The 26,829-nt window shown below is 45.4% G+C and overlaps 1 protein-coding gene across 1 annotated transcript in view; it reads right to left on the bottom strand.

Annotated features, from left to right (window-relative positions):
• TMEM131L (transmembrane 131 like) overlaps positions 1-19,727 on the bottom strand; it is a 161,526-nt gene extending 141,799 nt beyond the window's left edge. Inside the window, exons 1-3 of the mRNA XM_065877574.1 lie at positions 19,604-19,727; positions 18,866-18,936; positions 9,614-9,657 (exon numbers count right to left, since the gene is read on the bottom strand). Of these exons, the coding sequence (XP_065733646.1) occupies positions 9,614-9,657; positions 18,866-18,936; positions 19,604-19,727 (239 nt within the window). The remainder of the gene's footprint in view (positions 1-9,613; positions 9,658-18,865; positions 18,937-19,603) is intronic.
• Positions 19,728-26,829: the final 7,102 nt, after the last annotated feature.

Raw genomic sequence — 26,829 nt, 5'->3', positions numbered from 1 at the left:
GGGTTACTGAAGACCCAGCTCGGGTCTGTCTTACGAGAGCCATGCTCATTTTTTTCAGGGGTTTCCCAGGAACCCCCCACTACTAAAGCTCACCAGAGAATTCAATTGTTTTCACCTATCACTCTTCAACTTAGTCTCCTTCTGCAGAAAGCAGGTACCAGTATATCTAGTTGTGAAAATGGTCTTCTAACCTATTCCACTTTAGAGACAAGGTAGACAAGCATATCTAGGCAGGGGACACCTCAACTTATGTGCCTGTCCTGCCACCACACAGCTCTGTGATCTGAAACTGTTTTGCCTTTATGAACTCATTCCTCATCTATAAAATGAGAATACCAGCACATATCCACCTGTTTTTTTAAGGACAATGCATGTGAAAGTACTCTGTAAACCATAAAGTACAAGGGCAATGACTTAAATCCAGTTTTGAATGGATTAATTGGATTAACATGGCCTGATTTTGAGAGATAAAGATTAATCACGTTCCCAGAAGAATTACTTCACAAAAAATTCACAGTACATACACACACCTGCCGTGACTATCAACTGGAACACTGTTGCATGTTATTCAAACTGGACTTCACCTATTATCAATAATTTAGTGGCAGCTAAAGGAACCAACATCCACAGGGCACCATAACCCTGAACGTCACCGTTGTACAAGGTATGACATCAACGTGGATTACTTACTGTGCACATTTTCACAGAGGTCAACTCGAGAGGTTGTGCCTCCGCTTTTACAGAAGATACTCCCTGGGAACTACCTTCGACAGCGGCCGTGGGCTCCTCCGGACATCCCACAGGTGGCAAATCCTCTTTTCTACTGGAGAAGTTTAGTTTTAGCCCAACAGCCTCATGTCCTTCAGAGCCATGTTTACTTGGACAAACTGGGTAGAAACCACAGGACTTGGAGTGAGGGAAAAAGCAGGTATGGCCCTAAACCCATGCTTCTCAGACTGGGATAAGTATCTATAGAGCAGAGAAACACCAGGAGGTAAACACGGCCATCTTCCTGAAACATGAATTTTATTAAAGGATTTCTGGAGAAAAAAAAAAAAAAAAAAAGGAATAACCAGTGAGTCATTTTTAAATGACTAAAACTTCTCAATAAATTTTTAATTTTTTTTTTAATTCAAAGAATTTTCATGCTCACAGCAGACCTTTCAAAAATCCATTCCCACTACTTTGGGGGAAAGCATTGGGAAGGGCTACACGTAGCAAATGAAACTTTTTCTTGCATCATCTACAAAGTAGATGCAATGGCAAACCCTAAAGTAATGGTTCCAAAAACATCTTTATTGAGCACATCTGAGAAATACTGTCCAGGCTACCACAGCAATCATTTGTAAAGTGCCAATGTTCTTTTGTTACATTTATTGGGGCGGGGGGTGGGGGGGGATCACTGTTACTCTGGAGTCCTATTTTCTCTGTGGAAGACTCTAACAACAAACTCATAATTTGATGACAATTCATCTTAAATGAGAGTAACAAGCTCCCAGGAGACCCTATTATCTCATTATTGGTGTTCCTAGACAGAGAACACTGCCTTGGGAAATCATATTTCTTCTTTGAACCCTGAAATCCCAGGCTCTGCCCCCTTCTTAAGCAATAAGAAGCCTGGTGTCACGACACGTCTCGAAAACCTTTACAGAGCTAATCAACACTGCTGCCAATACTTTGGGCTCCACCTAGGGTACCTTTATCTCTCATCGACCCAAAGCACAATAAAGAAGGGCCAAACAGCCACAATGTCAGCTTGTCTCTTAAGACCTAAGTTGGGTTTCCAGCGACAAAACACCCAAGTCTCTCTCTTGCTCAAAGCACTACCTTCTCTCTTGTCTAAAATAAGCTTCTCCGAGTGTTTTATACACTTTTTGACCATGTGGTAATTTCCGTGGGCAAGTCTTCCCGAGCTGTTGAATCTGCCTCACTCTTTCTTCAGAGCACCCACCTGACTGCATGGACTCCACAGTTACTTCCCTGTTCAATACTGTGACAAGTGTGTAAGTGATCAGCCAGGCCACTGAGTGCCCTGTGGAAGGACGCCAGCTGAGGGTCAGACTTTCGGTGCTGAGTTTAGCCACGTCTCCTCAAGGCATCCCTAAGTCTATCATAATCCACGCTGAGGTTCTGGCACTGGGTGGCCACATTTACAGAACACACCCAAGCTCTCCAGACTTCAACTCCCCATTTTTGTTTCTGGAATATCAACATTAATGAAGTGGTTTGCCTGTTTTTGTTCTAAATTAACCTTCAAAATACACCTGGAATTATGAAAGTTGTTCAAATATATCTTTTCCATATAAAGATACAAATTAGCACAAGCCTAATCACTCCAGAGTATGTAAAAAAAATATATCCAGGAAAAGTAAAAATTTCAGTGAAAATCAGAATTAAGATTCTGATCCTATTATACTATTTTTCTAATTGATTTCAACTGAGGGTTAACTAATTATATAAGTGTCAAAAGCTTTGCTAGAAATTTCACAACCCAAGAAAGTCTGAAAGGGGTTTTGTGGGTTAACAAATTTAATATATACCAAGAACCCTGTTTAAAAGCTTGTATGCTAAGGCCAACACCTAAATTATGAGCCCTATGACAGTCAAAGGAAATTCATTTCACACTGTCAGGACCACAAAGACCACGACTGAACGCATTCACTGCACCCCTCTCGGGGCCACATGACCCTGTAGAAGGTTCCACAGGGCACACACAGATAGAGCTAATAACCCATTCTCGTTAAAAACACGCCAACTGCAGTGACCCAATTTAAAAACTACAACCCCTCATCCTAGTACCAGTACTGTGGTTTCAATGGCAAATATGGTTTGTGTGCTTGGATATGAAGAGCAAGTGAAGCATGACAAGCAATCAATTTAAAAGACTTAAAAACAGGAGGGGGCATCGCTTCATTCAGTACCTCCTCTCCTAGGTGTTAGGTAGTGGATTAGGTGCCGGGGGGTCAGCTGACTGAGACTCAGACAGGTGGGTGGGCATCCGGAGAAAGGCAATTTTAAACAGAGGAGTGAACGTCCGGGCCGGCAGAACTGCCATGGTGCGTGTGGAGCAGGACGGAAGGAGTTAGTCAGGTGAGAGGTGTGCCAGGGAAGAGAAGAGCGTCTCAGCAACGAGAGAGGGAGAGAGGCCGTGCGTGAGGGGAAGCGAGGCTGGAGAGGTGGCCTCTGTGCCATGCTCAGAAGGTAAGGCTGCTTGTAAGAGGAATGACAAGCAAGGATGCACATGCTTTAGATACATCACTTGGGTCGGAACCTGGAGAACAGACTGGGGTAGCTGTAAAACCAAGGCAGGAGACCATGTGAAGAAGATGCAGCCAGACCTGGTGACCCGCTGGGGACGAGGTCTATGAGAGGAGGCGAGGGGCGTCCTGATTTCTGACTTATGCAAATGAATGCACGGGGTGGCGGAGGGGGGGGGGCGCACCGGCCAGCAGTGGGGGCCGGGCTATGGCAGGGGAGCAGCCGAAGGGGGGGGTCGGGGAGGGCCATGGGGGAGGCCGGGAACCTGAGGGGACTGAGCCCAGGAGCTCAGTTCAGGACACACTGACTGGGCGGCACCGGAAAGCAGAGGAGAGCTCGCTGGGCAACTGCACAGGTACAACCCCTGGGCAGAAGGTACCACCGAGTTCAAGTTCCTTCTCTCTCCTTAAAAACCCAAGACAGAAGGCGCCATCACCCAGGGAAATGACAGATGGGAAGAGAGGAGCGTCCAGGATGCAGCCCTGGGGAGGCAAGTTCAGGTTAAAAATGCCCGATTCGGGCTTCCCTGGTGGCGCAGTGGTTGAGAGTCTGCCTGCCGATGCAGGGGACACGGGTTCGTGCCCCGGTCCAGGAAGATCCCACATGCCGCGGAGCGGCTGGGACCGTGAGCCATGGCCGCTGAGCCTGCGCGTCTGGAGCCTGTGCTCCGCAACGGGAGAGGCCACAGCAGTGAGAGGCCCACGTACCGCAAAAAAATAAATAAATAAAAATGCCCGATCCTATCAACACGTAAGGAACTTCAACGTTGTGCTAAAAATACAGCTTTCGATTTCTGAAGAGAAACAAATAAAAGTGGAAAGTCATTCCCTTCCCCATGGGGGCTCTGAGATAACTCACTGCCAGAAGGAAGCTCCCTGAAGATTAAGTCGCTTCTGTCTGCAATTACAACTTTCAGTATGTTGCTGAAAGGTTAACGAGATTTTCTTCATGTTCTGACGAAAACGGTTTCAGGAGAACACATGTTGCTGCCGCTACCAATCAGATAAAAGTACATTAAAAAAAAACATAAAAAACCTTCCACAGACACCCCCTGGCCGGTCAGTATTTACGATTTTTACCTCACCATTTTAAAAGCAGAGTTAATATACTATTCATACTTTGCCAACGCTTAAACTTTTCACATTCTAACAAATATACCCCAAAAAGGCCTTTTGGAGATGCGTCCAGAGAGTCAGACCAGCTTCCCAGAGAGTGTCACCTCTAGGAAGAGCTGCAATCAGCTCGCTCTCCTTTGCTCCCCTCACTGAATCCCCAACAGCAATCTTTCTTTCTCAGCAGAGGAACAGATTACTGCTGATATGTGAGAACACCCAAGAGAAAAATGAGGATGGAGAGGAGAGAGGGGAGAACGTTTTTCAAATACTGCTTTTCTGGCATTCAACCAAGTACAATTACATAGCATTCACAGAAGATGGAGTCAAGATAGTATAAACAAAATCTTCAATGAGGCCAATTACCCTAAAAGCTTTCCAAACTCTGTTTGAGATCACAGGCAAGCTGCTCTAGAACCCTGCGCCCCAGAATCTACAGTGGTCCAGCCAGGACCCCGCCTTGGCCAGTCTGGCGGGAAACACAGAGTCCCCTTCACTGCCCAGACTCTCTCCAGTGACAGAGGTCAGTGCCACTGACACTTTTCCTAGGACGTACTGAGACTCTGTTTTACGATCAAATCTAAATCAAACTAAATTTCCCAAGTTAGTAGCTGTTCCTCTACATGGGTTCTCTCAGAGACAGAGCATTCGTTTTGTGGAATTCATATGTGCTGACTTCAAGTTCACCTTAATATCATTAAGGTTAGCGTAGCAGGGTAGTAATTAAAATGAAAATCACAAAAATGTTTGAAAAATGTGTAAGGAGATACTAATGACTTCATAAATAAGGTTAAGAATAAATGGCATTTAGGGCAAACCTCGTCTTGGCCTATAACCCAAAGTATAAAATAAATATCCATGACGTAAATAAATAACTGAATAAACCAATAAATGAGAGAGAACAGACCTCTTCCATACAGAGGAATTCTAAATAATTTATGGAGGTGGAGCTTATTCCACTTAATGACTTCCCTCCAAAGAGTGTAGTATGGAAAAAGGTAAGAAAAGAAGAACTTTAGTGGAGAGAGCTAACAAACAGTACCTCAGCCAGGTGGTCATGGTCAGCATCGAAGTGTTAAGTCACGCTGACAGTCGACACCCTTGATATATGAGGAGAATGGCAACTTATAACTGTGGCCTTCCTCCCCCAAACCCATAACCTCGATCTAACCATGAGAAAAAACCTCAGACAACCCCAAATTGAAGGATGAACTCCTCAGAACTGCCATGGTTTCGAAAACAAGGGAAGTCTGACAAACTGTCACAACCAAGAGGGTCCTGAGACATGACAACTACATGTGGTCTCCTGGATAAGAGAACATTAGGGAAAAACCAGGGAAATCCGAATAAAGTGTGGAGTTTAGTTCACCATAATGTACACATGTTGGTTTCTTAGTTGTGACCCATGTACCACAGTAACATAAGGCATTAACACTGGGGTAAACTGTGTGAAGGGTAAATGGGAATTCTCTGTACCATCTTTACAGCTTTTCCGTAAATCTAAATCTATGCTAAAGCAAAAGGCCTCATTTAAAAGTAGCAAGAGATTCTATGAGCTTTGAAGGTATTAAAATCTTCATTTTTTAAAAATCCCAACTGCACAGTAGAAGGTAAATGAACAGTAAGTACTTAGGTGACTGACTGACCCATCACAGGACATCAGACTCAGAGAGAATTCATTCATTAGACTCAGAGAGAACACCAGAAGCTACATTTTCAGAAAATGGACACAAAGGTTTTCTGGTTGCAGCATCCAATCTTCATCATCATCTTTACACAAAAGGCAAAAAACCTCAACAACGACAACAACAAAAAAAAAAAAAAACCCAAGAGGCTTGGAAGTCCAGCTAAGAGGAAAGGGACTAGGGATAAAATAACAGGAAAACACTGGAATATTTGATATTGAGAAGATTAAAACATATAAATCAGGGCTTCCCTGGTGGCGCAGTGGTTGAGAGTCCGCCTGCCGATGCAGGGGACACGGGTTCGTGCCCCGGTCTGGGAAGATCCCACATGCCGCGGAGCGGCTGGGCCCGTGAGCCATGGCCGCTGAGCCTGCGCGTCCGGAGCCTGTGCTCCGCAACGGGAGAGGCCACAACAGTGAGAGGCCCGCGTAATGCATAAAAAAAAAAAAAAAAAAAAAAAAAAAAAACATATAAATCAGGGTGGACCAAACTGTGAGTTTTGAAATCAATTCAGTAGTCGCAACCAGCATTTTTTTAACAAAAGAAAATGAAATAGAAAAGTTCCGTGGTTGTGACGGCTACACAACAATGTGAATGTACTTAATGCCACAGAACTGCACACTTAAAAGTGGCTACAATGGTAACTGTTATGTATATTTTGCCACAATTTTTAAAAAATGAAAATAGAAAATACAGTACACCACAGGCAGCAAAGGTAAGCGCTATTTTATAAATAAATAAATAAACACACGTGTACATATTCATACATCCACATATACTGCCTGTGGGTAATAAGTAATCATGATATAAAATGTGTCTTTCATCTGAGTCACTGTCCAAAAGTTTGAAAGCCGCTGACTCAATTCCCCCTCACCTCTACATCCTCACTCTGGTCGTCTGTGTCAAAAGAGCACGAAGGAGACTTCCCTCGTGGTGCGGTGGATAAGACTCCATACTCCCGACGCAGGGGGCCCGGGTTCGATTTCTGATCAGGGAACTAGATCCCACATGTACACTACAACTAAGGAGCCCACGAGCCACAACTAAGACCCGGTGCAACCAAATAAATAATATTAAAGAAAAAAAAAAGAGCGTGAAGGATAAAATCTACTTCACACCTTTAATTGTGACAGGAAATGGGTGAATAGAAACTAGTTCTAATTAATAAGAAAGAAGAGAAGTACACCTCTGAAAGAGGAAAACCAATGCAAAGGCACACAGGACAATGCCCCTGGAGATGCAGCCCTGCCTTCCTAGCTCCACACTCACCTCAACTGCCTACCCGCATCTTCCCGGGACAGGATGTGTCCCATCAAGCCTGAGATTCCTAGAACAACCAAGGAGAGCTCCTGACTGCCCTCTCGCTAGACCTTTCCCATCACCGTCATCGTCACCCCAGATGCTCCAGCCAAATCCGAGCAGCCCTCCATGGTTCCTCTTTCTCTCACTCTCCACAACTGAGTCAACCCAAATTCATCTCAGAACTTTCCACGTCCCTCTGTCCGCACCACCTTCAGCAGGCACCAGCGTCAGCATTTCTCAGCTCTTTTTGCTCCCAGACACTCAGATAGGATTGTGACAAACTTTGAAATCTGCCCCGTATATTTAAGTAATTCCAACATTCAAAATGCTGTACTAACTGAATCACTTTGCTGTACAGCAGAAATTAACACACTGTAAGTCAACTATACTTCCCTTAAAAAAAAAAACATACATGTAAGTCAAGGAGAAAAAAAAAATTTTTATGTTATACTATGAATCTGAATGTTTGCAAAGAATGCAATTTCTGGCCTATTATAAATATTGGCATTTTTAATAAAACTCACTTTTTAAAATATATTCAAAGGAATCTGAATACTATATAATGATATCCACCGTTATTCATTTTAAAAAATATACGGATAGGCATTCCTGTATTGCTGGATATTCCCTCAAAGAATTTGAACCTAATAGAGCTTTATGTTCAAAGCCTTTTTCAATAAAACTATGGGTATAAATTGAGATCTAGGGGTTTTTTAAATATCCTGTGATCACAGGGTCTAAGTGTCAAATTTTTTTCTTCTGAATTATCATAATTTTTATTAGCACACAACTGATCTAACAAATTTTACAAATTTTGATAGTTAATTAAACATAAGCATTCAAATTTTATTGCAAATGCATCCTTTAATGAGATTTATGGAACTTTTTCCCCTCAATTGGTTTATACGACTATTACTGCTAGAATGAGACAGGGTTAATTAGCATCAACTTAATCTTATTTTCCTTGTCCCTTTTTTTTTTGTAATGTAAACAGTGAGAAAGCTTGTTCACATAAATAGATGTGAATGGAAGGAGATTTGTTACAGCACTGACCCTATACGCTCTACACTCCCTCAGGATTTTATCCACAAATCACTTTTTGATGGTCTAACGACTGACAATTAGATTGGATTCTCCTTCAATATTATAGAGAGGAAAGATCTGAAAACCACCAAAGTTACTAAGGAATTCATCATCCAGAATTAAATCACTTTCTCCTAACCGATACCAATGCTTCAAATTGTCCCTTTGCCCAAGATGAAGCACAAAGCAGGATCGGGGCCCGGAGAGAGGTCTGCCTTTGTTTGGCAAAGTGGAGAAGTGAGACTGCGAAAGAAGAGGTGGAAAAGGAGAACTTGTGACCTCAGACAGATCAGTTTTAGGAGAATATGTGGATGCTGGGGATCTAGAAGCTGATTCTCTGAAAGTTATCCCCACGCCCAGGTACCACTTAGAGTCTTCAGGCACCTCCAAGGGACCAGATACCTCAGTCTGACAACAACTAACCAAGAGTGCTCCGTGACCAAAGCATTCCCTTTAAAAATGTAATTTACGTCTTTTGATTTGCTGGCCCCTGCTTAAAATCTTTTAACAACTCATCCTACACTTAAAGAAATTAAAACCGAACCTCCTCACTATGGCTTCTAAGGTCCTAGCTCATCTCACTATCCTACAAAACCACGCTGGCCTTCTCCACGTCCCTGGATTGCCAGCAGGGCTTCCCACCACAGGCCCCTTGCACCTGCCATTCCCTCTGCTTGCCGCCTGGCTGCTCCCACACAGCCTCCAGACTTCAGCTCAAACGTCACTTCCAACCACCTAAGCATGCTATCCATCTCCTTATTCTCTACCACAGCAACTGAATTCTTGATAGTTCCTATTGCAAGCATAACTATTTTGTTTTGTTTACAGTAACGTCTGACTTCCCTACTACACGCAAACAGGTCTCGTTCAGTGTTTTACATCCAGCACCCAGCACACTGCCTGATGCTCAACAGATGTCCGTAAACAGGATGGTGTATGCACGCCATGGGAAAATGAAGTTGGGGGGGCATGTTTTAACAGCTTTCTGTGCAACCTTATTTTAAAACAAAGCCATATTCATTATTAGAGAGTATAGATACCCCAAATGCCACAGAGAAAGGTATATCACAGATAATGGTAAATATACAAACACAGACATATCCCAAGACTTCAGACAGCATCCAAAGTGGGCAGAGAAACTTAGCGTGGATTTGCTCCCATTTTTTTCCTTACCTCTGTTCTCGAGACTGTTCCTCCATATCGTCTTCAGAATCACCCTATTGAGAGAGAACAGGCTTTAACAGTTGTTTCAAAGAAACACAAAATTTCCCAAAACACAAAAACAGTTCTTCAAATCCCACAGGGGTGGTGAGCTTGTCCGTAACAGTGCCTGGTAAACAGCAGGCACTCAATAAATACTTTTTGAAAAAAACAATGACACTAGAATGGCACCACTGAAAGCCAGAAACTCCCAAGTGATCCCTTAGATGTTCACTGTAAGTAAACATCCTACCTGTTTAAAATCGCCACCAAAACACAGTCTCAAAATTGGTTTGACATCACTCCTCTCTCCAAGAGCCTTTTTTTTGGTGTTTACGGTTAATCGCACAAGATAAAATTTAACGATAATTAAAATCCCCAAACATCAAGAATGCCCTAAATGAGCACCTGATAGATTTTGACTTAGAAGTGGCATAAATATCTCACTCAAATGCACTTCCAAAATCTCTGAGACCTACCATGCCACACTGTGACCAGAAGCCAAATACCAGGTGGGTAAAAAGAGAAGGTGTTTGCAACAGAAGCAAAAGGGCCGATCCAATTAAACGCCGCCTCGGCGCTTGTCCGGCACCCGTGCTCTGGGCACGGCTCTATCCTCTCCCGAAGCTGCACCGCTGGCTGCGGAAACACCCACCCTTCCTGTGCCTCCAGCGCCCCCATCCCGAGGCTCTCCTGGTCGCCCTGACCCCCATCCTCCTGGGCCCAGACCCCGCTTCACTAACACCCTCTGACTGTTAACCCATTCTTGGAGCCACAGGGCCCCAATCCCTATCTGCAGCCCCAGCTTCTCACACCATCACACATGGAGATAAACACCAACCTTCCCACAGGAGCCAAGGCTCGGGCAGGTTAGGTCAGACCCCACAGTACGTGCAGGACCACTTAACCCACAGCTGCGGCCCCACCGCCAGACACCTCCAGGCTCTACACACTGTCTCCCCAGAAACAATGAAACCAGACTTCTCAACGCCAGGGGTCCCTGCCAAGGGAAGGGCCCCCTTGTGTCGAAGAGGCCGTCACACTCCCTGCCCCTGGGCAAACCTGAGGGTCGTCCTGCACTGCTCTCCTGCTGTCACCTCCAAGCATGAAGATCTACCCACTCATCAGAAATACAGCTCAGACCTGTCCTTCTCCATCCCTCCTGCCGGCAAATCGGCCCAAGCCATCAGCACCCCAGGCCTGCACTACCACTGTTGACGGGCTTTTCACTCTGTTTAAGACTGCCGCCTTCCCAGGAGGTGGAGAAAAGGGAACCCTCATCCACTGCTGGCAGGAATGTGAACTGGTGCAGCCACGGCGGAAAACAGTACAGAGGTTTCTCAAAAAACTAAAAATAGAGCTACCATATGACCTAGCAATTCCACTCCTGGGTATATATCTGAAAAAAAAACAAGAACACTAAATCGAAAAGATACATGCACCCCAATGGTCACAGCAGCACTATTCCCAGTAGCCAAGATACGGACGCAGCCCAAGTGCCCATCAACAGATGAGCTGCTAACGAAGATGTGATACACACACACACACACACACACACACACACACACACACACACACACACACACACTGGACTACTACTCAGCCATAAAAAGAATGAAATTTTGCCATTTGCAGCAACATGGATAGACCTGGAGGGTATTATTCTTAATGAAATAAATCAGACAGAGAAAAACAAACACTATATTATATCACTTACATGTGGAATCTAAAAAAATACACCAAACTAGTGAATGAAACAAAAAAGAAACAGACTTACCGATATAGAGAACAAACTAGTAGTCACCAGGGGGAGAGGCGAGATAGGGGTAGGGGACTAAGAGACACAAACTACTGTGTATAAAATAAATAAGCTACAAAGATATACTGCACAGTACAGGGAATATAGCCAATATTTTATAATAACTATAAATGGAAGTAACCTTTAAAAATTGTGAATCACTATGTTGTACGCCCAAAATTTATCTAATGTTGTACATCAATTACATCCCAATTAAAAAAAATTTTTTTTTTAAAGATTGCTACCTTCAACCCAGCCTGTGTGCCACTGTGAGACCAATCTTTTTCAACATCAGTCGTTACTTACGGACCCAGCAGTCAAGGTCACCGTGTTAATCTCTGCTCAAGAACCAACCTCCAAGCTCCTGAACCTGGAATTGAGCAACCATCACTTGACCTTGAGACACCCATCCCAATCTCTACAGCCACACTTCAGCAGGGCTCTGGCTCCCATTCAAAGCATAAAACACACCTCTCCTGTGAGGCTCTGGGCTAATGCAGGTCTCTAAGCGGCCACTCCCTCCCCAAAGCCTTAACAGACCCTCCAATACACACTGCTCCTCTCTCTCTCCTCTCCGTTCCTACATTTCAGCACTTGGATCCAGCTTTATCTCCCCAACAACACCGAGCTCTCAAAGGGCGGGGACCAAACCCCCCGTAATTTCTCCCCACTCCCTCTAGGCAGTCCCTCCGGACCTTGCTAGCTATTCTAATTCTCTCACAGCTTTCAGGGGCTGGCTCAAATACCAAATACAGGCCTCCTCAAAGAGACCTACCTTGACCATTTGAAGTAAAACTCCCGTCACCCACATCTTCCTCCAATCTGCCACCATATAGCATTGATGCCCTTCTAACAAACTGCGTAACATCACTTAGTCTATTTCTTACTTATTATCTATATGCCTCCACTAAACTGCCAGCTCCACAAGGGCAGAGATTTTCTTTTTTGGTTCCCATGACATCCCCAGTGCTTAAAACAGTACTCAGCCCACAGTACATGCTCCATAAACGTCTGCTGGGCTAAGCACAGTCTAGGTGTTTCGTAAACACTAGTGGGTATCGCCCCACACCTGTGACATGGCTATCATCAAAAAGACAAAAGATAACAAAGGTCGGTAAGGATGTGGAGAAAAGGCAGCCCTCATGCACTGCTGGTGGGATTGTAATCTGGGGCAGCCACTACAGCGAACAGTACAGAGGTTCCTCAAAAAATTAAAAATAGAACTACCATATGACCCAGCAATTCCACCTCTGGGTTATTTATCCAAAGAGACCTGAAACACTAACTTGAAAAGATATATATACACCTATGTTCACTGCAGCATTATTTATAATAGCCAACACACAGAAGCAACCTAAGTGTCCACTGATAGATGAATGGATAAAGATGTGATATGTATGTACACTGGAATATTGCTCAGCTATAAAAAAGAATGAAATCTTGCCATCTGTGACAACATGAATAGACTCGGAGGGCATTATGCTAAGTGAAATAATTCACACAGAGAAAGACAAATACCATATGACCTCACTTACTGGTGGAATCTTAAACAAAACAAAACAGAACAGAACAGCAAGTCCACAGATACAGAGAACATATTGGTAGTTCCCAGAGGCAGAGGTGGGGAGTGGGCACAATGGATGAAGGGTGTCAGAATGTACCAACTTCCATTTATAAAATACATAAGGCATGGGGGATGTAATATGCAGCACAGTGACTACAGTTAATAATACTGTACTGCATTATTTGAAATTTCCTACGAGAGTAGATCTCTTTTTTTTTTTGAGAGTAAATCTTAAAAGTTCTCATCACTAGAAAAAATTTTTGTAACTATGGATGGTAATGGATCTTAACTAGACTTATTGTGGTGATTATTTTGCAAAGCTCCAAATACAGAATTATTATGCCGTACACCTGAAATTAATATAATACTTTATGTGAATAATAGCTCAATAAAAATTTTTCCAATAAAAAAATGTTAAATACCAGTAGATATAACTTTTTACGCGGGCCTCTCACTGCTGTGGCCTCTCCCGCTGCGGAGCACAGGCTCCGGACACGCAGGCTCAGCGGCCATGGCTCACGGGTCCAGCCGCTCCGCGGCATGTGGGATCTTCCCAGACCGGGGCACGAACCCGTGTCCCCTGCACAGGCAGGCGAACTCTCAACCACTGCGCCACCAGGGAAGCCCAGATAAAACTATTTTTAAAACTTCACTTGGACTTCTCTGGCGGCGCAGTGGTTAAGAATCCGCCTGCCAATGCAGGGGACACGGGTTCGAGCCCTGGTCCGGGAAGATCCCTCATGCTGCAGAGCAACTAAACTCATGTTCCACAACTACTGAAGCCCGCGCACCTAGAGTCCGTGCTCTGCAACAAGAGAAGCCACCGCAATGAGAAGCCCGTGCACTGCAATGAACAGTAGCCCCCTCTCGCCACAACTAGAGAAAGCCCGCGCACAGCAACGAAGACCCAGTGCAGCCAAAAATTAATTAATTAAAAACAAAAATTTCATTAAGCAAACCTTCCTAATTCAAAACATAACATGAAATTACTTCTCTCAGACACAGGCACCTTATCACCACCATACTACTTTCCTGGTCAGACTGTGCTAAAACTCATACAGTAGCAAAGTGGCCAAAAGCTTGGGCTCTGGAGCTAAACTCCTCCTGGATTCAAATCCCACCGCTGCTGTGCGTGTTCTTATCGCCTTGGGCAAGTTACTTACCCTCTGTGTGCCTCAATTTCCTCATCTGAAATCAGCTCACAATACTTCATAGCTTTCAGGATCTTAATATGAATTAAGACTCGTAAAGGGCTAAACAATGCCAGTAGTATTCAACCCATGTTGGTTATTATTTTTCTATGTTAATAGTGGAATTTGATTCAACCAAAAAGAAATTTCTATGACAAAAAGATTTCCAAATGCTAGTCAATGCTTCCCAGCCTGGGGCGAGAGACTATTACCTCACAGGGTACCTGAGATACTCATTGTGCCACTTCCTGGTTCACTTTCTACCAATTTCTGATATCTACACGCTCAGGCTTAAGTGGGCAAAATAAACAAGACGCGGGATTTTTCAAGGCAGAAACATTCTTATTCATCACTGTACCGCAGGGGCCTATCTGGGTCAGGCCCGGGCCAGCTGTTTGCTCGATGGACTAACAAGGCCAGGATCACACAGCCTCACCATCCCATCCCAGACCAACATGCTTCTGCATCAGGAAACAGCTCCTACTCGGCACCGATGTCCACGTCCCAAACCCAACCACGGCCCTTAGGAGTGAGGCTTCTCACCCCAGTAAAGTCTGAATGGACTAAATGAACAAACTGTAGATTGCCCTTCTTGCTCCTAGAACTGATACAGAAATGTGATTATTAAACAGTAATAGGAACTCGACGCCTAAGGCATTCCACCTGCCATCTTCAGGAGTGGCTAACTTCATGAATAGGGGAACTGTTCAAGACACTGAGCACGGCCTCTCCTCCACCAGGAAGAACCCCTGAAGGCCTACTGCACGCACAACATCGTGGCCACAACGGGGCACCCAAGCGTAGATGGCCAAACCCTCTTAAGGGGAGCCCAGTTAGGGCAACAAGGCACACACAAGACAAAGGAAAAAATCCAGACACTCGAGAAACTCAAAGGGGAGGAGAAATGGAGACAGTGCCACGGCCAAGCTAGGGGTCAGGAAGGACTGATCTCGGACAAACGGCAGGGCAATCGCATTTGTATTTTCATTCAACAGATCCATGTCGGGCCTGCACGGTCAAGGGGCAGGCGAGGGTCCCAGAGGACTGAGCGGAGCTGCAGACAAGGTCACACTGCAAAAGGCCCCGAGGGCCACAGGGGGTCATGGAAGTTTCTGACCTTGAAGGCGGAGTAAGAAGCTGCACAAAGCAGTACCTTGCACACAGGCATCACTTCTTGACAATAAAACATATGACGAAAACATTTGTTTGGCTTCTATAACATCACCACTCTGGAGTCAGTGCGGTGAAGTAGAGTCAGAGAAGAAAAATCCTGTAAATCTAAGAATAAAATTACATGTTTTTTTCTTCCTTCTCATTATCACCATGGATCAAGTTTTAATGTTCTTAGACCAAAACATTTTACAACATAAAAGAGTGTATAACAAAAAGATATGAATAATGTAACTTATCTATGCAACTGCTGGGCACACGATAATACTGAGTTATCTGCACTAGTTCAGCCCCTTCAAAGCAGAAAAGCTGTTCCACGCTCTCCAGTGACCAAATCTAGGGTTCAGATGAGATACTGCCAAAAAAACAGGTAACCTATATTAAGCGCTTACTAAATTCAAGGCACTCAATCCTCACAAAATTCTCTGAGATTGGCACCACTATTAACCCCATTTTGCAGATGAAGAAACCAAGGACAGAGAGGTGGAAAGCGATGGAGCCCTGAGTCAAATCCTGGAAGCCCAGCCAGAGGGATTTATAAGGCTGGCAGTTTATAACAATTCAATTATTATATCTGGTTTTACTAATGATGCATTATTCAAGTTCTTGGTTACTTAAGAGACCCATTAAAAAAAGAAAAAGAGGGCTTCCCTGGTGGCGCAGTGGTTGAGAGTCCACCTGCCGATGCAGGGGACACGGGTTCGTGCCCCGGTCCGGGAAGATCCCGCGTGCCGCGGAGCGGCTGGGCCCGTGAGCCATGGCCGCTGAGCCTGCGCGTCCAGAGCCTGTGCTCCGCAACGGGAGAGGTCACAACAGTGAGAGGCCCGCGTACCACAAAAAAAAAAAAACAGAAAAAGAAAGAAAAAGAGGGGCTTCCCTGGTGGTGCAGTGGTTGAGAGTCCACCTGCCGATGCAGGGGACACGGTTCATGCCCCGGTCCAGGAAGATCCCGCGTGCCGCGGAGCGGCTGGTCCCTTGAGCCATGGCCGCTGAGCCTGCGCGTCCAGAGCCTGTGCTCCGCAACGGGAGAGGCCACAACAGTGAGAGGCCAGCGTACCGCAAAAAAAAAAAAAAAAGAAAAAAGAAAAGAAAAAGGCCCAATCTATAGAAAACATGTCCAAAATAGATAACTGTATAAATGTTAGTATTCAATTTTTTAATGCCACATCTTCGGACGCTCCTGTTTCACTGATCATTGACAAATCTTCGCTTCTGAAGCCATCTTTTAAGTCTTCCTGAAAGGAACCCAACTTACAAAGTAGGCAGAAAACCCACAAATTTACATAACACCTATAAATATTCTCTTTTCAACAGACTCCCTGACACACATGAGGGAACTTTTTCTGAAAAAATTCAAAATACTTTGAAAAGAATTCCCTAAAAATAACTCTCTTCAGAACTCTGCAGTTTACACACACACACACACACACACACACACACACACACGTGCAGTTTAGATAGATAAAGACAGACAGACCCATATCTATCCTCACCCCCACCGAGGTACATGTAGGGTGAAACAGTCTCTAAAAAATCCACATATAGATGGAGTATTTAGAAAATGATTTTGAATATCAGTTTCACTTTCATTATAGCTTCGATTAAATGAGCTTAGTTATAAATGCTTCTATAGTGAGTATTCCAGAGAACAGCTTCTAAAATTCTAACATTTTTTACCAAAACAAACTGTATTATACATATAAACAAAACCAGAAATTAAGATTTACATCAGCTCACTTTTGAGCCTATAAGTAAAATCACTCATCATTATCAGGGGCTTTGACATTTCCATCTCTGAGCACAGAGACTGAGCCTTCGACTAATGCTGTAACAAATGAAAGTCTATCATTTCCTTTCCTTTCAGTCTGGGTTGGCTTCCTACACTAACCAGGAAGAGGTAGAGGGTACGATAGAGTAAAAATGCAAAAATGTATAGATGTACACCAGTGCTTCTCAACCGGGGCAGTTCTGCTCCCCAGGGACATCTGGCAAGGTCTGGAGACATTTTTAGCTGTCACAACTTGCGGGGAGGGAGGAGTGACTGCCACCGGCATCTAGCGGGTAAGAGGCAGAGATGCTCCCAGGACAGCCCCCCACAATAAAGAATTCTCCAGCCCAAAATGTCACTAACATCTCTGCTGAAAACTCTGATATACACAAATATGACTATACTGCATTTGTGAAAAGTCAATATGCCAAATGTTCAGCATGGTTCTCTCAGCAGGAGTTGAGTGATTTCTATTTCGTTTTCATCTTTCTGCATTTTTGTAACACTACACATCTGCCCTTTACAATCAGGGGAAAAAAATCTATTTAGGAATAAACTATTAAGAGAAGGACAGACTACCTGCTCCCCATCCTGATGGGGCTTTTTCTCCAAGGACTGGTCTCTTTCAGCCTGCTGGCCTTCAGGGAAGGTCCAGCGCATTTTTCCTCTGAAAAAAATCACCTCTCCACCTTGAAGCTGTTATTCATTAGCCCTGGTTAAAATGAATATTCCAAATATCTCAAAACCAGCCCTCTAAATGCTCCACATACGAGGAAGAACACTGAAATGTAAAACTGCACAGCCTCGCCAGTGAAGTTACAGCTACACATCCTGTTTTCTAAACAGCCACAAGAGACAACATAGAATTACGTGCTGCCACCAATGTGAGAAGTAATGAACATCTTAAAAGTTACTGGCACACGATCTGAGTAGTCCCTTACAATTCAAACCACCCCCCACCCACCCAAAACATGCATTTGGGGTCACTACTGTCGCTGATGAGAAACAGTCAACAACATTATATTTAAATGTGTACATCTGCAGTCAATGAGAAATTCTCCTAAAGGTTAAATCTTAAACACAAAGGCTTTGCAGTACTCTATTGAAGCGGTAAATCTGATGATGCCAGATTCCCAACAAATCATTAGTAATGATTTTTCCACATGCAATCATTACATCACACGGGGGGGGGGGGGGAATACGAAACCTGAAATTCAAGTTCTTAACAAGAGGGTGTATTCTAACACAAATTAAAGGCACTTGGACAAAACCCAAGATTACAATCCTTTAAAGTAACATCTTCATCCCAAAGCTACTTAACGCTAACGGCAAGGACCACTCTCTAACATTTCTGAAATCAATATTCCATCCTCCCGTGGTCCTCAGGCACACAGGACGGCTCACGCAGAGATCAGGCACGGGTCCCTCGCCCACCCCGGACCACTGGCGGCCGAGGGGCCCGCCCTTCCCCTCTGCACCGCCGCCGCCGGCAGCGGCCCTGCTGAGGTGGCCTCGGCTCCCACCTCCTGAACTTGGGGACGGCGTGACTCACGCCCTGTCACATGGCACGGGAGGAGGCCGGGCAGGCCACCGTGGCCAGGTGTTCAGGCTCGGCCCGACCGTTTATTTGCCTTGCAAAGTGGCCCGAGCGCTGGTGCCGCCGTGGGGGCCGGCGGCCTCCGGGCCTCTCCTCCCTTGCACCCGCGCAGCCGCCCTGTCACCTGCCCGTCCTCACCTGAGTGGGCAGCAGGAGTTCCCCTTCCTCCGCCTGCCACAGCTCCACCACGTTCGGCAAGGGCTCGATCGCTGCACCAACACCAAAAAACACACCGCGTTTTTAATGCACGGAAAAAAAACGCTTCCTGTTTCCCGATTGTCCCCCCGTGCACCCACCTCACCAAAACAAGCCTCCCTTCCCTTCTAGAAGCGGAGGCCACCCGAGGAGCGAGCCGAAGATCGGAACACAATGGACGGGGTGCGAGCCGGTGGCCCCTCGGACGTGCGGGCTCGGGGGCTCTAGCGCTGGGGGGACGGAGAGGAGAGGCCACCCCGCGGGACCCTGCGCTCCGCATCCCGCAGCAGCTGGGACGGGCGTGTGCGGGACACGGCCCGGGCGGCCAGGGAACAAAGCTGCAGGAAGCCGGGCCGCGGCGGGGCCCCAGCGCGCGCCACACAAAGCGGGGGCTGCGCCCAGGGCGCCCGGGGCCCGCGCACAAAGGCTCCGAGGCGCGCGCGGCTAGCGGTCCGCGCCGCGGTCCCCGAGCCCCGCGACTTCCCAGCTTTCTGTTGGCGGGGGGCGGAGGGTGCCGGAGGGGACGCCGCGATGAGCAAAGGGTACCAGCCCGGAATTGCAACCGCTTTCCTTCCTCCTTTCCCGTTCCTCCCCTCGCCCTCTCATAGCTTTCAGCAGTTCCCCCAAAAGAAAGGGGGGGCGGGGTGGAGAGGGAAGCCAGCGGAGCGGCGCCAGGCTGACCTTGTCCCTGAGCCCCTCCCGGGCGACAGCAGGGCAGGAGAACCTGGAAGACGCCCAGCAGGAGGTTCACGGCCGCGGCGGTGAGGCAGTAGCAGCCCGGCTGCGGGCGTCGGAGCCCCGCCATGCTGCTGCTCGCGCTCCTCTGCGCTGCTCGCCGCGCTTGCCTCTCGCTAGCTGGCGCCCCGGCCTCCTCGCCCCGGGCCCGCCCCCGCGCCGCCTGCCCCGCCCCTCCCCGCGCCGCGTCGCCTCCGCCCCCGCCGCCGCCGCCGCCGCCGCCGCAGCTGCTGCAGGCCAGCCTCGGGCGCGCCGCTTGCTCCGCGCGTGTGCGCCACAGATAGGGAGGGACGGAGCGCGGCGGGGCGCGGGGAACGTGGACAATGCGAAGGCCGCAGCCGCCGCCCCGCCCGGCTCGGAGCACATGGCTGCGGGCCCGCCCCGCGGCGTCCTGCGGCTACCCCCCACGAGGCTGCGGGGCCCGGGCACGTTCCGCGGGCGTGACAGGGGCGCCGAGAGCTGGCGGGAGGGGCTCTCGGGCCACTATCGCCAAGAACTTTGGGGTGGTTTCCGCTTTGTTTGGGCACGCTGGCCACGATCGGGTTATTACCCACAGGGGCAGGGGCGGCGGTGGGAGGTGGAAATGAGGAGTCGCCCAGCAAGAGGCCCCAGACAGGGTATTAGTGGAAATAATGCAGTGGTTGTCAGGAAAGGCGAGTGCTGCCACATGGCTACTGCCAGTTCTGCAGCGAGGATATCCGGTGGCTGCAAAGTCTGTAATTTAGAATTAAAAAGAGCTCTCCCAAGACGCGAGAGGCTGACCTCAGCGCCGCGTGGCGATGGTGGGCCCGGCACCCTCTGTGGAGACGGTCCAGTTTGTGACAGGTGGGGAAGCCTCTTCCTAGGGGGTTTAGAGCTTTAAAGACCCTGCACACACTCCTTTCGGATTCCTATTGCAAAATTTAGTCAGCCTCTTCTGAAACCTGGTTGGGGTCAAGGATGTGGTGAGTTGCTATCTCTGACATTCACGGGGTAATATAAGTGATACTTGGAAATACATTTTTTGATGCCTATAACTAAAAAGTACGTCTAAGATCTGAGATCTCTTTTAAGTTAATATCATGCCTTTGCCAGTGGTATCAGGAGCAAGGTTTTTTAAGGGATCTATTTGCGCGACCTGGAAGTACTGGCAATCTTAAGATATTTTTAATTTGCTGCTTCCAGAGTAGCTTGTATGAAATTCAGAGAATATGAGCCATGTAAAATGAAGAGGGGAAGTGACCATGGCACACCTGTCTGCTTACATTGATCCTCTATTTAATTGCTTCTGGTGCCTTAGAGTCTAGACAATGGCAAAGCAGTGGTCGAATAGCAGGGCAGATGCAGAGAAGGACTAAATCAATTATGGATCCTCTCTTTCCCAAGGACATAATACAGTACTGTGAACCCAATCTCACACTGTCTGGGCATAACTCTAAACAAGGTTAAATAGCCTAATTGCTTGGCCAGAACTAAACATTTAAGAAGATTAGTACAAATATAAAACCTCGATGTGAAAAAAAAGAAGGGCACTTTGCATTATCCGCTCTCCAGTATTCTCTCTGTCCCTTGCCTTTTTTTCTGTGTTGCCTGCCAGCATCTACTTTTCCTTAGCAAGGATCTCCAGTCCCATCCCAATGCGTCCCTTCTTTTTTCTCTTAGTTTCACTTCTCTAGGTTTGCATTTGCCCCTTGGGCTCTGAAGGTCTTTCTTCTACTGTGTTAAGGGGGCCTTCTATGACAAGAATACTTGCCCAGCCCACTTCGGCAGTAACTGCACTTTCAAAGTTTGTTTCTACATGAAAGTTCTCTCATTGGCCTATTTATTTACAATACGTATTTTTAAGTCCACTTATGACCATACTACTTAGAAAGGAAAGCAAGCAAACATCAACAGCCTAACAGGTTTTATTCAACAGGTTTCATAAACAGACACAACCCAAAACTTTACTAATTTTTAACTTATTTTACTTTTTAGTAAAAGTCTTTCTCACACCAACCAGTATCTCAGAATCAATGGAAATGGCTTAAAAGATAGAAGAAAACTGCTATGGACCATATATAAACACAGCTCTATTTTATCTTCTACTGAAGCTTTTTAAAGGCCAGCTTAATTTTTCAAGTTGCAGTCTTGTGAACTTTACAAAGTTGGTAATGCTATTTGACTGTTGTTCAAAAAGCCAGAAATATGTATCTGCAGTGCCATGAGGTTGGAGAGGGATACAGGATTACACAGCTGTCTTCTTAGATAAATCTGACCTACTTAGCCTTCTCTGGAGGTATTTTTCATGCTGACTCATGAACAACAGGAAAGTTATGGCCCATTAAGTAGCATCCATGTTTTGAAGTAAATTTGTTCTCCAAAGAAGAGTCTGTGTCATTTGTGCTATATTTCCATTATTCCCCTGTGGATAATAGGTATTCTATTAGAGCTGGAAAAACCTTGGCTATTACATAATAGCCTAACTGCCTCATTTTACAGAAGCAACTGAAGCCCTGAAAGGATGAGAAGTATCCAAGTTATAGTGGCAGAGTTATGGAGAAGTATGTATGAAATAATGTTAACTGGAAGAAAATTAATGTAAACATGAATTAACTCAATACGCAAATTATATACAGAAGATTAAAGGGTGGAAGAGACACAGGAGATATTTTACTAGAGGATATCAATTTTAAATTAGATGCGTGTAATTTTTTTTAAACCACTCCTAAAATCAACTAAATCTATACTTATTTTAAACATGTAAGATATTGACCATGCTTTTGACGTACTTTACCCTTGTTCTTTTTTTTCTTAATGAGTACAGATGAAAACCAAGCAAGTTTATAACTGTGAGTTATAGCTCGACACATCCCACGTAAAGTTGACGGGGAAGGGTCAAGCCCAAATCACGTATATCTAATCCAGAGAAGATTCAACACACCAGGTCACAAGGTGGTTGTAAAGATTAAATGAGATACTGTAGGGTAAGCATCCAGGATAGGGGCTCAATAAATGCTAGTAATGGTATTACCCTGTGTTCACGTTGTGGGGACGTGCCAGACTATCATGAGTGTGGTAAATTTGACACTGATGTTCAGTTACTTGAATTACCTATTCATTGCCATTCACTGTCATCTCTTATCACTCAGACATGCTGGAAATGGGAATGATTAATGAAAATGTACAGGTAACAGCTGTTTTCTAGCTCACCTATTCATACATTTCAGGCCTCACCCCAGTAGAGACAACAAAACTAAGTCTTTTATCAAATCATCACCACCATCATTGCTGGGATGCAAGCCTCATCCTTGCCTGGGAGGAAATGCCCAGAAGGGATGGTTTTTGAGCTTGGCAGAAACCTAGGGATTATGGTCAGGTACTCTTGCGATGCAAACCTCCCCCTTGACTCAAGAGGACCCTTCTTACTCTTTCTTCCATTTCATCTCATCTCAGGAAGCATCAGTTAAGTATTCACACCTTTCTTAAACTACTCTGTTGTGGTTTTTTGTTTGGTTGGGTTTTTGTTTTTGTTTTTGGCTGAGCCATGTGGCATGGGAGATCTTAGTTCCCTGACCAGGGATGGACCTCTTCCCCCCTGCAATGGAAGCACGAAGTCTTAACCACCGGACTGCCTGGGAAGTCCTATCCTGTTGTGTTAATCCATTGTCCTTTTCTGCTGTGGGAACATCAAGCAATTTGAGGAAGCAACAGTATTCATAGTTAAAAATCGTCATCTTTCTTCATGTTTTTTTAAACTCATAAAACTGTACAATAAAAAGGGTAAATTTTACTGAATAAAAGTTAATTAAATTGATTACATTTATTAGATAGCTTTTTTAAAAATTAAAGACAATTTTTCAAGAGAGGCTAGAATGTGATTTACACAGGATGCCTCGAGTGTGGTCCTGCTACATGTTTAATTATGATTAAATGAATGATACATGAGTGAAAAAAAAAATAGTCACCTTCCCAGCCTCCTTTGCAACTTGGCATGGCTATTTGGCCGACTTCTGGTCATTGTGATGTAAGCAGACTTCTACTGGCATGGCTTCAAGGAAAGCTACTGTTTTCCTGATGAAGACGAATAGACTCAGCTAGTACAAGAGTTTTGCTCCGTGTTCCTCTTCCTGATGGAATATAGATGTGATGCCCAGAGGTTTGGCAGCCTTCAGACAAGCCTGAGGACACAAACTACCCGCTGAGGATGGTGCACTAGAAAGGCAGAAGTCTTGATCCTAGAGGAATTATAGAATTGCTAGTTTGTCTACCTTTTAACATCTTATTTTGTAAGCAAAAGTAACCTCTTCTTATTGTGGTCAAGTTTTCTGTTACTTCCTGTCAAAAACAATCGCAAGTGAGAGAAAGAAAAAACTTCACCAATACAAAAATGAAAGTGAGCCATAATCATTAACAATAACCAGTCTCAAAGATATTAACAGAATGCTCATATAACAAGAGGAAATAGCAAGTAATACTTGGTTTGTTTTACAAGTGCAAATTAAAAGACCTATCATGTATCATTTTATATCAACTAAATTAGCTAAATGAATAAAAGCAACAAAAGTAAATACTGATTAGAGGGCTGCAGAGAAAGTGTTTAGCACTTAGTAATCTAGTTTATTCTCCAGAAGACAGTCTACTCTCCCCAGGGCCATCACTGTAAGTCTGTGTCAATGGAGCTCCCATCAAGTACAGCAGACAACTCTTTCTACCATCTTCAACTGCCCTTACCTCCTCAATCTGCTTTGCAGCTGCTTCCTCCTATGCCCAACCTTTCAAAGTAAGAGGACCCCAGGGCTTGGTCCTGGATATTCTCTCTCTCTCTCTCTCTCTCTCTCTCTCTCTCTCTCTCTCTCTCGATGAATTCATCCAGCCCTGTATATTTAAATATTATCTATAAGCCGACGAGTCTCAAGTTTAGAATTTTGGCCCGAACCTAAAGTTCCACACTCATATATCCATCCAACTGCCTGCTTGCCATCCCCACTTGAATGGCTAATAAGCATCTCAGACATAACATGTCCAAACTCTTTATTGTACCCATCCAAACCTGTTAAATCCCCACTCTCCCTAACCTCCAGTCCATGGCAGCACCATCTACCCAGTTGCTCGAGCCAAAAGCCAAGGAGTCATATTTAATTCCTCTTTCCTTTACAGGCTTTAAATCTCTCAGCAAGTCCTGAGGCACTCAGCTCCAGAGTATTTCCCTTACCTCACCTTTCTTTCTCCACCACCACCCTGCTAGCGCCCCATCGCTCATGTAGACTCCTCCAATTGCCCTCTACTGGTCTCTCTGCTTCCATCCTCATCACTTATATATGTGTCGGCTGTGCAATGGCCAAAATGACTTTTTAAACATAGAATTCATATTATGTATTAATATGAAACCCTCTGGTGGTTTCCCATACAATTAGAATACAATCCAAACTCCTATCCTCGTCCTGCAGGGAGCTGCGCGATCTGGCCCTGCTCACCTTTCTGACCTCATCTTCCACAGCTTTCCCCTTGATAACTGCTCTTCAGCCCGGGGGCCTTTGTGTCCACCGAGCTCACCAGGCTTGACCGCCCTCCGCCCCGCCCCACCTCAGGACGTTTGCACTTGCTGTTTTCTCTTCCTGGAAAGCTTTCTGTCCTGATGAGCACACATTTGGCTCCCTCTCATCATGTACACTGGGCTGCCATGTATGCTCATGCCTGGAGCACCCGAGAAGCGGGGCCTGAAATCCAGCCCTGATGCACCCAGCTGGCCCTGGCTCCAGGCTGCCTACAGTGAGAGGAGCTGCCTTCTGATTCCACAAGGGCACTGACAAGCCAGACCACATGCCCGTGATGCTGCATCCTCCCAGAGGGGGCAGCTTTTTCTAATCAAAATATTCTTTCTTTTTTTAAAATTGAAGCATAGTTGACTTACAATGTTGTGTTAATTTCTGCTGTACAGCAAAGTGACTCAGTTATACATATATACACATTTTTTTCATATTCTTTTCCATTATGGTTTATCACAGGATATTGAATATAGTTCCCTGTGCTGTACAGTAGGACCTTGAAGTTTATCCATTCTAAACATAATAGTTTGCATCTTCTAATCCCAAACTCCCGCTCCATCCCTCCCCCACCTCCCCTTGGCAACCACAAGTCTGTTCTCTATGTCTTGTGAGTCTATTTCTGTTCTGTCGTTAAGCTCATTTGTGTCATATTTTAGATTTCACATATAAGTGATATCATATGATATTTGTCTTTCTCTGTCTGACTTACTTCACTTAGTATGTTAATCTCTAGGTTCATCCATGTTGCTGCAAATGGCATTACTTCATTCTTTTTTACTGTTGTGTAGTATTCCATTGTATACATGTACCACATCTTCTTTATCCATTCATCTGTTGATGGACATTTAGGTTGTTTCCATGTCTTGGCTATTGTGAATAGTGCTGCTATGGACATAGGGGTGCATGTATTTTTTTGAATTACAGTTTTGTCTGGATATATACCCAGGAATGGGATTGCTGGATCATATGGTAACTCTATTTTTAGTTTTCTGAGGAACCTCCATACTGTTTTCCACAGTGGCTGCACCAACAGTGTAGGAGGGTTCCCTTTTCTCCACACCCTCTCCAGAACAAAGTATTATTTCCTATGTCTAAAGAGAAGGGAGAACTGTCACTGGGCACTCACTTTACATTCGTGTCTTATGTAAACCTGGCAAAAACGCAATGGGATTAGCCTTATTGTCCTTATTTTACATGTTAGAAACTGAAACTGACAGGGTAGATTGTTAATCTGGAGTTAAAATTGGACTCTAATTCTACTGCACCATACTGTCTCCAAAGATAAAAAAGCAAGAACTCACTTGGAAACTTCCATTTTTTTCCCCAAGTTTCAATTCTATTTATTTTAGGATGCTTGTAGGAAGGTTAGAAAAGTCTATGAAGGCCCAGCTACAGTGATTAAGAATAAGTTACGGGGGCTTCCCTGGTGGCGCAGTGGTTGGGAGTCCGCCTGCCGATGCAGGGGGCGCGGGTTCGTGCCCTGGTCTGGGAGGATCCCGTATGCCGCGGGGCGGCTGGGCCCGTGGGCCATGGCCGCTGGGCCTGCGCGTCCGGAGCCTGTGCCCCGCAGCGGGAGAGGCCACAACACTGAGAGGCCCTGCGTACCACACACACACACACACACACACACACACACAGACACACACACACACAAAAAAAAAAAAA

The sequence above is a fragment of the Phocoena phocoena genome, chromosome 5 (genome assembly GCF_963924675.1).
Source record: "Phocoena phocoena chromosome 5, mPhoPho1.1, whole genome shotgun sequence".
Lineage (NCBI taxonomy): Eukaryota > Metazoa > Chordata > Mammalia > Artiodactyla > Phocoenidae > Phocoena > Phocoena phocoena.
Note: the sequence above shows the minus strand (reverse complement) of the source record. Positions and strands in the feature narration are given on the sequence as shown.